Source organism: Daphnia pulex, chromosome 5, assembly GCF_021134715.1.
Source record: "Daphnia pulex isolate KAP4 chromosome 5, ASM2113471v1".
NCBI classification, from domain to species: domain Eukaryota; kingdom Metazoa; phylum Arthropoda; class Branchiopoda; order Diplostraca; family Daphniidae; genus Daphnia; species Daphnia pulex.
The window spans coordinates 7,719,631-7,733,409 of record NC_060021.1 but is presented as its reverse complement, the minus strand read 5'-3'; the positions used below and the strand labels follow the sequence as shown (position 1 = coordinate 7,733,409).

Here is a 13,779-nt window from a genome sequence, read left to right as displayed (position 1 = left end):
ATCATTTGATCATTTCCGCCTGATGAATTGATGTGACGACGGCCTGGGCGGCTCGCTTAATGTGCTCTTGTGTGTGCACACTCCCTCTTTGATATAGCCAGACTGGTTACTGTATTGTTTTTTTTCTTTTTTTCCATTCCGACTTCCTTGGAGGTTATTTTTTTATCGCTTCTCTTTCGGTCGTGATTCGATTCTAGCGTGATGCCGACATCAATAGATCTCTTTTGCGTTTCTTCTATTATTCGGCCAAACTTCCTTTTCTTCTCCGCCGCAACAACAATTGCATCCGAAACTGGCAGATGAGGGGAAGAATGGGAGAAGAAGAAGAAGACTCCCCAAGACACAATACGTTTATTGACCGAACGCCGACTAATTCATTTGGAATCACTTCTCGGAATGGAGTAGAGAGGAGAAGAATAAGAAAACGGCCACAGCACGAGATGGGCGCCGCGTTAGAAGATGAATTGTCGGCAAGAATGTTTCATATTTGCTTATTTTCTTCACAGACTTGAACCAACCGCGAGAGAAGGAAGAAGAAGAAGAAGAAAGGAAAGATAAGAAAGGAGAGAGACTCACTTATTGTGTTTGTGTTTCTCTCACTCGTCGACTCTTTTTAAATTTTTTTTCTTTTTACCCAACAAATTTTTCTTGTGCGAGGTGTATGGGAATATACGTAGCGGCGCTGTTGCAACACGCAGAGTGAGCCGGGGAGACTTGAAGAGGAAAAATGGATAATATACCTGATGGGGCGGGAACCGTTTCTCTTCTTCTCCTATTCCTTCCTGACTCGACCGGGGAATAGGTGACGCCCTCCTCCTCTTTTCCCACCACCACCACTACCACCAGACAACACACACACACCATAGCCCGGCTGTTCCTTCTTCGACGGTGGGTGGTGAGTAGGAGCTCTCCCCCCAACTCCCATCCTGTCCTATACCGACCTCCTGCGCTGTTGCTCGCGCTCGGGCCTCGCTTTTCCTCCTGTCTCTCCGATGTTTCAATCAGTTGCTTTCCTAACGTGGACTGTAGCGGACGTGTAGAAAAAAAAATCACCTCACACACACACAAACACAGACTGAGAAAAAGAAAAGTTTTTTTGGTTGTTGCATTCTACTGACTCATTGGCCCGTCATTTGAATTGTTCTTCCAGTTCATCTCGCAGGTGTTCATCTCTCAACTCTCTCACAGCCCGTGAAAGAAAAGAAAAGAAAAAAGTTTGGTTGGTTCAAAAGAAAGAAGAAAAGGACCTCCAATTTATTTTCAAATTCACCGGTCATCAGTTTTGAACAATTGCTACCCACAACCTGTGCGCCGCTCCGGTTTCTTTGAAAATGGAATTACGATTCGCCGTGGTGGTGGTGTTCTTCATCTTTGCCGCCTTCTGCATCCACACCTCTCACAGCCAAGGTAAGAATCTTTAAAGCCCAGTCATTAAGTGTGTGTCCGAAATTAAGGCCACGCCAGCTAACAGAGTTCCTTACAAAGTTAGTACAAAAAAATCACAGAAGAAGAAGAAGAAGAACACACACTGACAGTCGGTATGGGGCTACCACCCGGCGTTGTTATTTATTTGTGCGGCCCATTTTAGCTGCCACAGTCGTACACACGTATAAGAGACAGAAAAGAAAAAAAAAAATAGTTCTTCTTCTTCTTCTTCTTGTGAAACAAACGTTAATGAGCGCTCTGTGGGCTGCTCCCGGTGCCTTGGGCTCATTTACCGCCGAGTTGCAACTGAAAGGAGAGCTAGAATAGAGAGCTAGAGAGAAAGAGATAGAAGAAGAAACAAACTTCTTCATTGCCCAAGTGTTTTGTTTGTCTCTTGTTTGAGCCTTTACCGTCTCTGTGTGAATGTGTTTTATATTATCTCTTCTTTTACTTCTTTATTGCTCCTATTCTTTCCCCAGTGCCTCACTCTCCTTTTAGTTCTTTGATTAGACGAAAGAAACAAGTCAACGGCAAACAGTCCAGTTTCGCCTTTGGGAAGGAAATTATGATTATTATTATTTAGTTTTTTTTTTTTTTTTTGTTGCCCAGAAAAGAAATCAAGAAGGGGGAGGCATTGTATTTCTTCTATCCGGCTTCTTGATTGGTTCACTTACTCTCTTTTATATATACCCAAGCTCTAGCTCAATTTGACAAGTCAGGAAAAAAAAGAAAAAAAAAAAAAAAAAGAAGCGAGCGCGCTCCGGTCCATTTCCCCCTTATCTATCTAGCCCCACGATATTTAGTAACTCTCTGTCCCTTTAGCCACTCTCACGCACGACTGAGCATTTGACCTGTCAAACGGATCCAACGCGCCGAGACACACGAGACCCTATGACCAGCAGTTGACTTTGATCTGCTGTTCCTCTCTCTCTCCACTTTCAAACTCGAAAGATGACGATGTTGTTATACATTTAGATGAATAAAAGGAAAGGGGAGAACCTGTATTTTGACGGATAGACGATAATCCCTCGTCAAGAGGATTGGGTTTACACAAACACAATAGACAACATACACCAGATAGACTTGGCCAGGCGAACACGATACTTGATTCTAGTTTTAGAATGGAAGGTGTGTTATTTTTTAATATTTATTTTCTGTTCCAAACTTTTTTTTTGTGTGTGTCGTTGTTGACCCGCCCAGTTCTCTCTCCAGTCCGTCAAACGGTCGACACTTGAAGGGCCCCCCATAAGTGTCCTCGCCCACGAAATGTTATTTTAGTTTAAAAAAATATTATTTATTCACTATTTTTTTTAAGGTTCTATTCTTTTCTCTCTCCCCTATACCCCTCGAAAGAATATGCAACGCATTTTGACATGTTATGACAAGAACCGCTGGGTCTGTTGTGTGACACACTAGAAACGCATTAAAAAAGGGGCGCCGTATCTAAATAAAAAGGTCGATAAAAAGAGAAAACATTTCTCGGCCACTTGTAAATGAGTTGGTAGGGATTTACTCTCTCTCTCCCTTGGTGGATTCCGGACTGAAAGGAAAACCAAAGGGAGTCGCACCACTCGGGATATAAACGAGAAATCGTAGTAGTGATAATATTGACATGTGCCGTTGTTAGCTTTTTTTTTGGACGCGGGGCTTAGCCTTTTTGTATTTCTGTATTTTTGTTACACCCCGGCAACCACGGGGCTCCCCCCTCTGTTGCATTAACATATATATACGATGGACGTTGTTTGGGACGGGCGACGACGACCAGGAATGAAAAGGAGAGGTGTTGCGTTAAGGATCGGCGCACGCTCCGTGTGGTATAGTTTTTTCTGTAGAAAAAGAAAAGAAAATGTTTAAAAATAACGCCCTTGGAAGAATATCATCTATTGGGGGGTGATATAAGACTATACGAGAGTATATGGGGTCCCGATATTATGTATGTTCTATGTGGCTGGCTGGCTGGCTGGCGAAGAAGAAGGGAAAAATTTGTATGGAAATTTGAATGCGCCGATACAGAGCCAACGCCCCCGCCGAGCGACGGAGCGGCGGCTGGACGATGACGGTCCAAGGGATTCTCTCTCGTTACATTCTTTTCTTTTTTAGTCCTTGGTCCGGACGGATTGACAGGCCCCTTTCTCTCTCTCTATTCTATTCTATTCTATAGATGTAAGAATCTTTTATAGCGAACCGTGGCCTATTGTTGTTTTCGTTTGACAGCCGAGGAATGACAATCATTTCCATCACATTGACTCTCTCTTTCTAATACGAGGGGCTCCGGGCGGGACTGATAATCATCTTTTTTTTTTCTTTTCTTCTTCTTAGTTTCTTTTGCGCTAAACCACACACACATTCGTACAAGGCTCCACCTTCTCGTTGATGAATTCCGCTCCTTTTTATTTTTATTTTCCTCCTCTTTGATTTCGGATCTAAACGAGCGCATCCTTGTTTCTGCTTTTCCGCTAGATGAAATTGAGGGAATGAAAATGTATTCGCTCTGTAGCTCTTTAGTCAAAAGAAATTCAAAGCGTGAAAAATGCTCAAGTGAAGAAATTCATGTGCTTCATAATAGAGAGCGGCCAGACCGCCGGAGAGAGAGTTCACAAGGAAAAAAGAAAAATAACCAAAATTGAGAGAAGAAAAGGATTGAAGGGGGAACTTGGCCCGTGAATAATTTGCCCCTTATTTCGTATTTTTTTTCCTCTTTGCCCCGTCCGCGTTACACACACTCTGACTGACTCGTTCTCTCTCTTACCTGTAAGTAGCATTACCTTCAAATCAAAAAGCCCAAGGTCGTGTAAAAATCGTGCTGGGTGGCCCCCCCTGCCGTTCTTTATTCTTTTCTTCTTCAGAAAACCTCTCTGATGATGATGGTTTAGTTGTTCGGTACACGTTACTTTTTTTCTTTCTTTTTCTTTTTTTGGGAGAGGTTTTTTTAAAAAAAGATTTGAATTTCCCTCTTCTTCTCTCTGCATGCAGCATCCCGAAAAAAGCGCGCGCGGTTTGAAAAGGGGGGAAAGAAAAAAAAGTTCGTGGCGTCTACGCCATTACGACTCCACCACAAAAAGAAAAAAGAAAAAAAGAAATATCATAATAATTCCATCTCGCAGACAGACAGAGAGTATATATATAGCATTATACTCTCGTCTCTATTGAGATGTTGAGAAAAGAAACACACAAAAAAAAAAGAAGAAGGAAAAAGACTCGTGCCCCGGCTCTTTTTCTTTCGGATGGGAGAGATAGAAGAGGGAAGAAAAAACCCACCCACGAAGCCCAAGACACACACACACACAGACGCGGTGGTAATTATCTTCTGGTAGAAGAAGAAGAAGTTGTTGTTCTTTGAAGACTAGCCTCCTCCTCTCAATTTTTTTTCTTCTTCTTCTTTTTTTAAAGAGCGGTTAATCAACGGTGTAGCCCTGATGTTATATACTACGCGTATATAACTCCGTATAGACATGATTATCAATCAGGGTCCCCCCCCCCCACACCGCCATTAGAGTATAGTAGTAGCAAGTCCTGGCGGTTCAGGCGGTGCAAGTTCATGGTGGCTTTTTCTTTTCTTTTTCTAACTTTTTTAATGGCCTTAAGCGAAGGTTGATGTTCTCTCTCTATAAAACTTGTACAACGAAATACAATGAAATGTTGAGCCAAAGAAAAAAGAGTTGTACGACTGGAAAAAGCCAAACAAAACAATCTCTTCTCTCTCTCGCTCATTTTTTTTTAAATAATAATAATAATAACAAACGAAATGGAAATTTGAGGAGAGTAGTGCCAGAGTGCAGACTCACCGCGCTGAATATAATCATGTCATTATGGAGATATGAAAAGAGAGGAGACTAGCTCTCCAGTCAGCAGCAGCAGCCAGCACAGCATAGAGACCATCATCATCATCATCAATGTGCAAGAGATAAAAATGAGAATATTTTTCCACAAAAAAAGAAAAGAGGAACCGATGCGTGATCTCATATTCCGGATATGAGGGCGTATAGGATCCGAAAAACTCTAAAAAGAATACAGCGAGGATGAATAATGTATATTAAAAAAAAAAAATCAGCTAGGGCTGATACGGATGTTGACTTCGCTTCTGTTCGGCTGGCAGAGAGTGCGTGTGTGCGTCTGCTCTGTCCCTGCGTGGGTCCCATCATCATCTACTCACGAGGGAATGCACAAAAAGAAAAAGAAAGAAAAAAGAATGGGGCGCTTCCGCTTTTATTTTGGCCTCTATCTATCTTTTGCAACACGACCGGAACGTTTCCGGTTGCACTCATCTCTCTCTCACTCGCATCCTCTTTTCTCTTCTTTTCGGTCTGTGGTGGTGATGTAAGGGGAGACTCTTTTATTTTTTATTCTGTTGTTGTCGTTGTTGATAGATCTGCAGCACGGATGGTGGTTGCATCATGATCTTTCTCTCTGTGTGTGTATTACGTTTGGATAATATCCGTGGATAATAAATTCGACAAAAAAGAAAAGAGGAATCAACGATGCGCAAAGTTTTGTTGTTGTTGGCGGGGGGGGAGCGACTCTTTTATGTGAAAGATTCGAGTCGGAATGAGGGGTGGATATGCGAGTTAAGGGCAAGTTATTTATAATTGTTCTTTTTTCTATCTTATCTCTCTCCCTCTCCCTATGAAACGCTGCCGTTTGTACACGACGACGACGACGACGGAAAACTTTAAAATGATAATGACGGACACGTCACGCACGTGTAGGGATGCAGCAATTCGACCGCGAACCGCAGTACACCGAAGCCAATCCCGGAGAGATCGTGATCATGCCTTGCAGAGTCTTCAACAAGAAAGGCCAATGCGTCTGGCAGAAAGATGGCAAGGTATGTTTAATGTTTTCTTCTATTTCCCAACGAAGGTCATCACCTTCTTCTTTTCATCAAAATTCAAATCAAATTTTCACATTTCTAACTTATTCTTTTTGTGTCTGTGTGTGTGTGTGCTGGAATTTGTGTGTGTGTGTGCGTCGAACCTTTTGGTCCGCTTCGGATTCGAATGAATAGCCCGTCGGAATTTACCCTGGGAAATACGAATGGGTTAGCTCACCTGATTTGGGCGATTGCAGCCTACGGATATCCGCCGCCCGAGCCGATCTGGATGCCGGTGAATGGGAATGCCAGGTATTTCCTTCACAACTGTTTTAACTATTTTTTCCCATCTAACAAAAAAAAAAAAGAAAAAAACTGAATATTCTCCCGTGTCGCTCGTTGTTGTCGAGTGGTTTTCGGGTATTACGTCGACAAATATTTCAAGCATTTCCCGAGCTGCGCATTCTTTTTCCCCGTTTTTTCAACGAGCTTTTGATTTAGTTGAGTGCATTATTTTGTTCTTTCCGTTTAAAGACAATTTTGATAGTCTCTATTTATTCTTTCCTCGTCTTAGACATTTTTTTTCTTTAAGTAAAAGGAAAAAAAAAAATAACGTGGAAAAAGAAAGGAAAAAAAAAAAGAGTTTATATACCATATTATTTATCTCTCTTTACCCGTATGTGTTTGACTGTTTGCGTTGTGTTAATCTCATGTTTCTGTTTTTTCCCTAAATTTTCCTCTCGTGGACTTCGCATCCGCACCGTTGTTGTATATATGCTGTTATTAAAATCGTGTGGTTTTCCCTTTATTTTAAATCCTGTTTTTTTTTTTCTGTTTCTTTTTCGGTTTGAACGCGCAGGTAACCGCATCGTCATTCGATGCGCAGGACGCCTTGACCTCCGACCCGGCCCGGCTCGTCGTTCGAGGTATGATGAGTTGGGAGAGTTACTGCAGTTACCGACTACACACACACACACAGTACATAGTATACATACTGTGTGTGTGTGTAGTCTAGTGGTGGTGGTGGTGGTAGTATTAGTATAAGTAGTAAAAAGAAAAAAAAAGAACTGAGAAAGGCAAGAAAAGGGAGGAAATTTAACAGGCCAAAGAGGAAAAACATTTTCGTTATTCCCGTCGAATTTCTCACTCACGGAAACCCGCCTCAGTTCTTCTTCTTCTTTTTTTCTCACCTTGAACCGGAGGACTTGTGTCTTGTTCTGTTTCATTTGATTTTTTTCCTTCGTCGACTTCTTTTGTGTAAGTGTTTCACAAGTTCATTCGTCTCGGTTACTTTCTTGTTGCCTTCGAATCTGGTGGATGAGATCAACGCATCAGGCGTCGCTCCACATTTGCTTGTAATTATCAAAAAGGAAAATGTGTGCCAAAGGAAGGAAAACCTGGAATGAAGTTTTTTATTCGTTCCACTTTGTCACGAATTTTTTTTTTTTTTTTTTTTTTTCTAAATTAATTTAATTTGGTTCATTCCAGTTCCTCCGAGTCCTCCTCAACTGGAAGTGGAATTGAGCCCGATCGCCGACGGTGGCAACCTCACCTTGTCTGCGGGTAAAGAGGCCACAGTTCGGTGCTTGAGCCGCGGTGGCAATCCGGCCGCCAACGTCAAGTGGTTCCTCGATGATCGTGAACTCGTCGGCCAGTACAACCAGACCAACACGACCGACATTGGCAAGGTCAAAACGTGGATGGCCGTCTCGACGCTGACCTACACCTTCAACAAGACGGATCACTCGAAATTACTGCGGTGCGTCGCCCTCCACGAGGCCTATCCGACCAAAAGCCGCGAGTCATCCGTCACGCTCGACATCCACTGTAAGTCCGACATCCTTTTCTCATTTGTGATTCTTTTCCCCCCTCCCGATGATGATTTCAATGAAAAACAACAAAACAAAACCATTCTCTAACTTTTTGATGTTGTTTTTTTTTCAACAAATATTTGGATTATTATTAGACGCCCCGGAAGTGACGCTGGTTGGGACTCCGACGGTCGACCTGGAAGAGAACATCGACTCTGTTTCGTTGCGATGCCGGGCGGACGCCAACCCGCCGGCCACTGTGATTTGGCGCCGCGTTGGCGGCAATCCGTCGCTGTCGAACAAATCTCCCGTGGCAAGCATGGGTGACATTTACAGTTTCCAGGAGATCCTGGAATTCTCGCCCGTCACGCGCAAAGATTCCGCCACCTACTCGTGCGAAGCCAAGAACACGATTGGAACCTCGAATCTCATCACGATTCCCATCGACATCAAATGTAAGTCACAGTCTAACCCTTAACGACTTCTTCCTGTGCCAGTAGACATTGTCTGGCCTCCATTTGGACCCGGAATCGTGAGAGAAACCTACTATTCCGGCCCCTGGATTCCACGAGGGGCTTGTGTCTACCATTTTCGTTGGAATTTTTTCGTTTTTACTGATGACAATGTTTGTTGTCTCCTTCATTTATTTCCAACAGACTCGCCGATGATTGTCAACGTCGGGCCGGCTGTTAGCCAACAATTGACGGTCACGCTGTACGAGTCGACTCGGCTCGAGTGTCAGGCGGAAGGCAACCCGCAGCCGCGCTACCAGTGGCTCCACAGGCGACCCAAGGACGGCGAAGAGGATATTGTCATCCGGTCGGAAGACCGTTACTTGCACATCACCAACGTGACGTACGAACACCAGGGCGAGTACATTTGCATCGCCACCAGCACCATCAACGGCCTGGAGCGGATGGTCCAGAGTGAAGCCATTACCCTCCGAGTTGTAGGTAAGAAAAATGGGAAATTACTTTTGGTTTTCTCGAGGCCTCTGAAGAGAAAAAGTTAAAAAAGAAAACGGACTTGATAGAGCGAGGGGGCGAGAGGGATAGAAATAAATTTTTCTGGAAGAACGAAAGGAAAGAAAAAAAAAATAAAATCGTGAACGGACCTTTTAACCTTAGTGACTTGAATCGTTTCCTAACGTTTGGGTATAGTCATAAAATATAAGGCAAAGGGTTTTATCATTGACCTCTCTGGTGTTGTGGCCTAGAGGCCGTCCAATTCATGGTGTGTCTGCCCGGTTTCTTTCTTTTTATATCAAATCATTTCTTGATTGTGAATTTCTCAAAATGGAATGATGAGAGAGAGAAAGAGAGAAGAAAAGAGAAATTCCCATTTTCATTTGCTTTTAAAGAAGAAACTAAAAATTTGCATATGATTATTTTTTTTCGATTATAAAACCAGGACCTCCACAAGTTTTGAACGAAGTTTCGTCGCGATTCATTTCTGTGGAACGCGGCGACGATGCCGTCATCCGGGCCGTCTTCTGCGCTGATCCACGTCCGATCCGAGTCTCTTGGCGCTGGGCCGCCTTCCAGATGGAGGCCGGCAGCGGCAGCGGTCGCTTCGTTGCCGAGGCTCTGCACAAGGTCTCACCTGCTATCCTACCCACCCCGCCCGCCATTGTCGAGCTTGTGGGCGAGGACGAGGATGACGAGGATGATGTGATGGGCAACACCGAATCCAGCAATACCAATTCAGCTTACGACACTGCAATTATCGAGAACACCAGCACGTCCAGCACAATGCACCATCCACGTAGTTTAGAAGTCGTACCCACCGCTCAGTCTTTGGTTGCACGTCCGCCTCAGGCCGTTTTCACTTATCCGGTACATATATATCTAAACACAACACTGACTCACTCTCTCCCTCCCTGCCTTCACCCGGTAGTTATCGACTTACAAGTCTCCACTTTTATTATTAGAGAAAAGAAAAAAAGAAAAAAAATCTTGTCTGTTACTACCGTAGAAGACTTTTGCCTATAATGATATGCTGATCGAAGCGATCAGCTTACGACAGCATCACAGAGGGACAGACAGCTGACACACGTGTCTCTCCTTCTTTTCCTTTGCAACTTGAATACCATCCTCCCTTGTAATTCCGGGCTCTGAAACTTTTGTCGTTTGGGTCGATCCCCCCTGGTCCCTTTTGTGTGTGTGTGTGTTGTCATTCGATCTTGTCGTTTTCGGGAGAGGAGAGAAATGATGATAACGAGGAGAAGAAAAGATATGCGAGCATTGGTTTCATTGTGTTGTTTTCTCTCTCTCTCTCTCTCTCGGTTGTCGACGTTTGCAGGGGAAGCGAGACGAATGCTACGAGACGCGCTTACGTATCCAGCGCGTCGAAATGAACGACGCCCGTCACTACTATTTGACCGTGGAGAACGACAAAGGCTCGGATACTTTCTACGTCACTCTGACCGTCAAAGGTATGCAGCAGCACGCTTGTCATCATCATCTGTTTTTTTCTTTCTTTCTTTTCTTTTCTTTCTTCTTTTAAATGACGAAATGAACAGACGCGCGCGCGCGAGCTGCGTTCCGTTCCGGCGCGTCGCACCCTGTAGAAAAGTATCCAGCATCAAAGATTTTTCCAGGGGATACTACATCAAAGGGGCTGGGCTTTTTTTGTGGGCCCCGTACTATATTGTGATTGTATTCAATGACGTGTTTGATGTTTTTTCTTTTTTTTTCTGCTTCTCTACTGGGATTTTTTTGGGGAAAGAATAGCATTTTTCTTATTTTTTTGGGGGGAAATCGTATTGTATTTGGAACGCGTCAAAATGTCTAACTCGCTGTGCTTTCTCTCCCGTGTCAAAGTAGAACCTGTTTCCATGGCAACTGTAATCGCCGTGGTGATCGCCTGTCTCTTCCTCATCATCGTCGTCACGCTCTGCCTCCTCTACGCCTACCGATCCGAGAGATGCTGTTTCGACCGTGAGTTCCGCCATTTTTACCATTTGGAAATTTCATTCATTACGCACAACTGAGAAAAATTACCCCCCCCCCAAAAAAAAAAAAAAAAAAAAACAAAAACATAAAGAAAAAAGCCAAGAAAACCAGCACACATTTCTTCTTGACTTGTCTACTTTGCCATTATATCCATCCACTCTCTTACAGTACACTTAACTCTGATGGTGGATTCACGTTAAAACAACTCTAGCGTTCCATGCTTTCAAAATGCACTTAACAAACGCGCACCCCTTATATAGTTCATCTGTTTTTTGTTTTGTTTTTTTTGGTCCTTCGCCTTTTTTTTATTTATTGTAGTTACTTCGTTTTTCTTCCACCTGTACAAAGTCACTCACTAGTTTTGATGGATCATTTTGATTAAGTTATATTTATATTACATACATATATATATTCCTCCCATCTATTTTGTGAATTTTTCTCTATCTATCTTTTTTTTGTCTGTTCTCGTTCAAGGTAAGGGCGGCTCCAAGTCGACCGATCTGGAAAGGTATATACATCGTCATTTCTCATCACTCGCCTTTTTTTCTGTTGTTTTGTTTGCTTCCATTACGTAGAAAGCTAGATGCCATAAATTGTATCGAGTTAACCAAAAAGGAATACTGTAGAGAAAGAGAAACATTTCCGAAAGGGGAGAAGGAAGTTAAGAAGACATGGGGGATGCTAGAGTTGTTTGTCTTTTGATTTTCTTTTTTCGAGTAAAAAATACCACGCCCTTTCGTCTGACCCCTACTGGAACAAGAAAAGAGATACGACCTTTTGTTTTTGTTTCTCCTCCTTTTTATTTTAGTTTTAGCTTTTTCTGTAAGTTTTTCTGAGTGTCGATTCACTTTTACTGACGCCGCCGTCTTTTTTTCTTTCTCTATTTGTTCCGTGTAGTATGAAGAGTGATGTGGAAAGTGTACATAGTAGCAGTCAGTGTAGCAGCAGCGGCAACAACAGCGCCACCAGCCAGACGAGCATCAATCGCGGAGGAACTCAGCGGAGCAGCAGCATCGGCCAGACAAAGTGCCATGTGAGTAATAGCGTGACAAAGATTCAGACGACGTCGTCGTCCTCCTCTTCCAACTCCTCCAACTTGAGCGATGCCAGTCCATCGAGCAAGAAGCTGAATATCACGACGTCAGCCCTTCCCGGTGGCGGCCAATTCAAAACTAACATCTTTATTAACGGTCCGACTGCTACGACCACCACTTCTTCTCTTCCACCTACTACTACTACCACTACTACTACTACCATAACCACTAACCCGTTCTCGGCGCTCAATGGAGGTAGCTACTACTCTCTTCTCTATTTTTTATCCATCTCATCATCTCGGCACTTCAAACCTCAGAAAACACAAAATTTCAAGTTGATGGCTTGATACTAAATACTATCTCGGACCGATTTTTCCGACACACTCAAATGCAATGGCCAAATTTATTGATTGAATTTCTTTTATTTTTTCTTTACAGAAAGCATTGGGAACGGCGGTATCGGATTCCCGGGGTCTGCTCTACGCGGACCTGCAGTTGCCAAAAACCAGCAATAACGGCTCGATGAAGGTGAAGAATCACCACAGACATCTTCACAATTTGCCAACGTCTTCGTCGTCCTCTTCGACCGGCACTTCGTCGCCGCAACAGCAATGGAGCCAATTGAACCGAACCAATTTTTCCGACCGGTCACTGGATCAGACCATCGATACATTAGACACATCTCTAGATCGATCTCATTCTAAAGTCGATGTTTAAAACAACAAAACAACAAAGTGACAAGTCAAATTTGAAAATGCCCATGCCTATTATAAATATACGTGTACAAAACATTTTTTTCTTAATTTCTTTTACAAGATTTGTGTGTGTGTCTAGTTGTGTGTACGTGAAATACTTTAATTTCTCTTTTTTTCCGTTTTCCCCCCTAATTTTACGACTTTTAAAAATGTTTGAAACTATAATACAAAAGACCAAAATAACAATTTAACACGATGATGTGAAAGTGACAAACGGCTCGAAAGAACCGAAATTCTTAAATAAACAGCCCAAGGAATCGTGAAAATGTAAATTACCCAACCCGCATGTGTAGAAATTTCTTTTCTTTTCATTTTCTAAAGAGCATGTATCTTTCAGTTGAAATTAAAACGATAAGTATTTGTTGGTATTATAATAAGGTATTCTAGTGGATATAAATGTGCGTGATTTTTTCTCCCCCCTCCCCAAAAACCTTGTCGTTTCGTGTAATGTACAAAGTGCTCGTCGTTTTCGTGATTTTTTTTCTTCAAACATACCGTGTCGTTCAGAATAAATAAAAGAACCAAAATAAACAATTTTTTTTTAAATATAGCTGAAAGGCAGATGCATCGTCCTCTTTATTTCTCTTTGTCCGTGCAAGTGAAAGGGCGTGTTAGCAAACTGCGGAATTAGAAAGTCGGCGCTGTTTCACAGCTTTCGCTGTTCAATGCGCCGAACTTAACAAGTTGACAACGTGGAAAAACAGGCCAATGGGACCGATGTTTTGAAAACACCGACAAAAGTCAAAGTCGACTAGTCTTTGCAATGACGGAACGCCCCCTTCTGCTTTTCTCACGTTTTGAAACTCATTTTTATAGGCAGACCATAGAATAAATAAAAACAGACGATTTTAAATACAGGAAATAACATAGGCCCGATCACGGTAATTAAGTCAAAGTTTCATTTTTCAATTATCAAATTTATGTCTCACTTCCTATTTATAGTTTCTAATTCTACATCAATTATCCAGCCAAATTCTCTTTATTCTTGAC

The 13,779-nt window shown here is 42.7% G+C and overlaps 1 protein-coding gene across 9 annotated transcripts; it reads left to right on the top strand.

The window, feature by feature from the left end:
- Positions 1-587: 587 nt before the first annotated feature.
- LOC124193826 (kin of IRRE-like protein 1) lies at positions 588-13,323 on the top strand. 9 transcript variants are annotated; one of them, XM_046587805.1, is made up of 13 exons: positions 588-1,407; positions 6,132-6,250; positions 6,431-6,547; positions 7,095-7,161; positions 7,724-8,062; positions 8,202-8,501; positions 8,703-8,999; positions 9,457-9,641; positions 10,348-10,480; positions 10,869-10,985; positions 11,475-11,508; positions 11,898-12,289; positions 12,473-13,323. In XM_046587805.1, exons 1-13 carry the CDS (start codon positions 1,332-1,334, stop codon positions 12,547-12,549), a joined length of 2,253 nt encoding a protein of 750 aa, XP_046443761.1. In that variant the 5' UTR covers positions 588-1,331; the 3' UTR covers positions 12,550-13,323. The 9 variants fall into 9 exon arrangements, with proteins under 9 accessions (XP_046443761.1, XP_046443762.1, XP_046443756.1 ...); XM_046587806.1 differs by having other exon boundaries at positions 591-1,407; positions 10,872-10,985; XM_046587800.1 differs by having other exon boundaries at positions 591-1,407; positions 9,457-9,881.
- The last annotated feature ends 456 nt before the right edge of the window (positions 13,324-13,779 follow it).

What these genes read in the sequence shown, in the direction of transcription:
- LOC124193826 (XM_046587800.1), top strand. Translation starts at nt 1,332, where the DNA reads ATGGAATTACGATTCGCCGTGGTGGTGGTGTTCTTCATCTTTGCCGCC. An exon ending in GGCCCGGCTCGTCGTTCGAG is followed by an intron (nt 7,162 to 7,723) that starts GTATGATGAGTT and finishes GGTTCATTCCAG; the next exon opens with TTCCTCCGAGTCCTCCTCAA. An exon ending in AGGCCGTTTTCACTTATCCG is followed by an intron (nt 9,882 to 10,347) that starts GTACATATATAT and finishes CGACGTTTGCAG; the next exon opens with GGGAAGCGAGACGAATGCTA.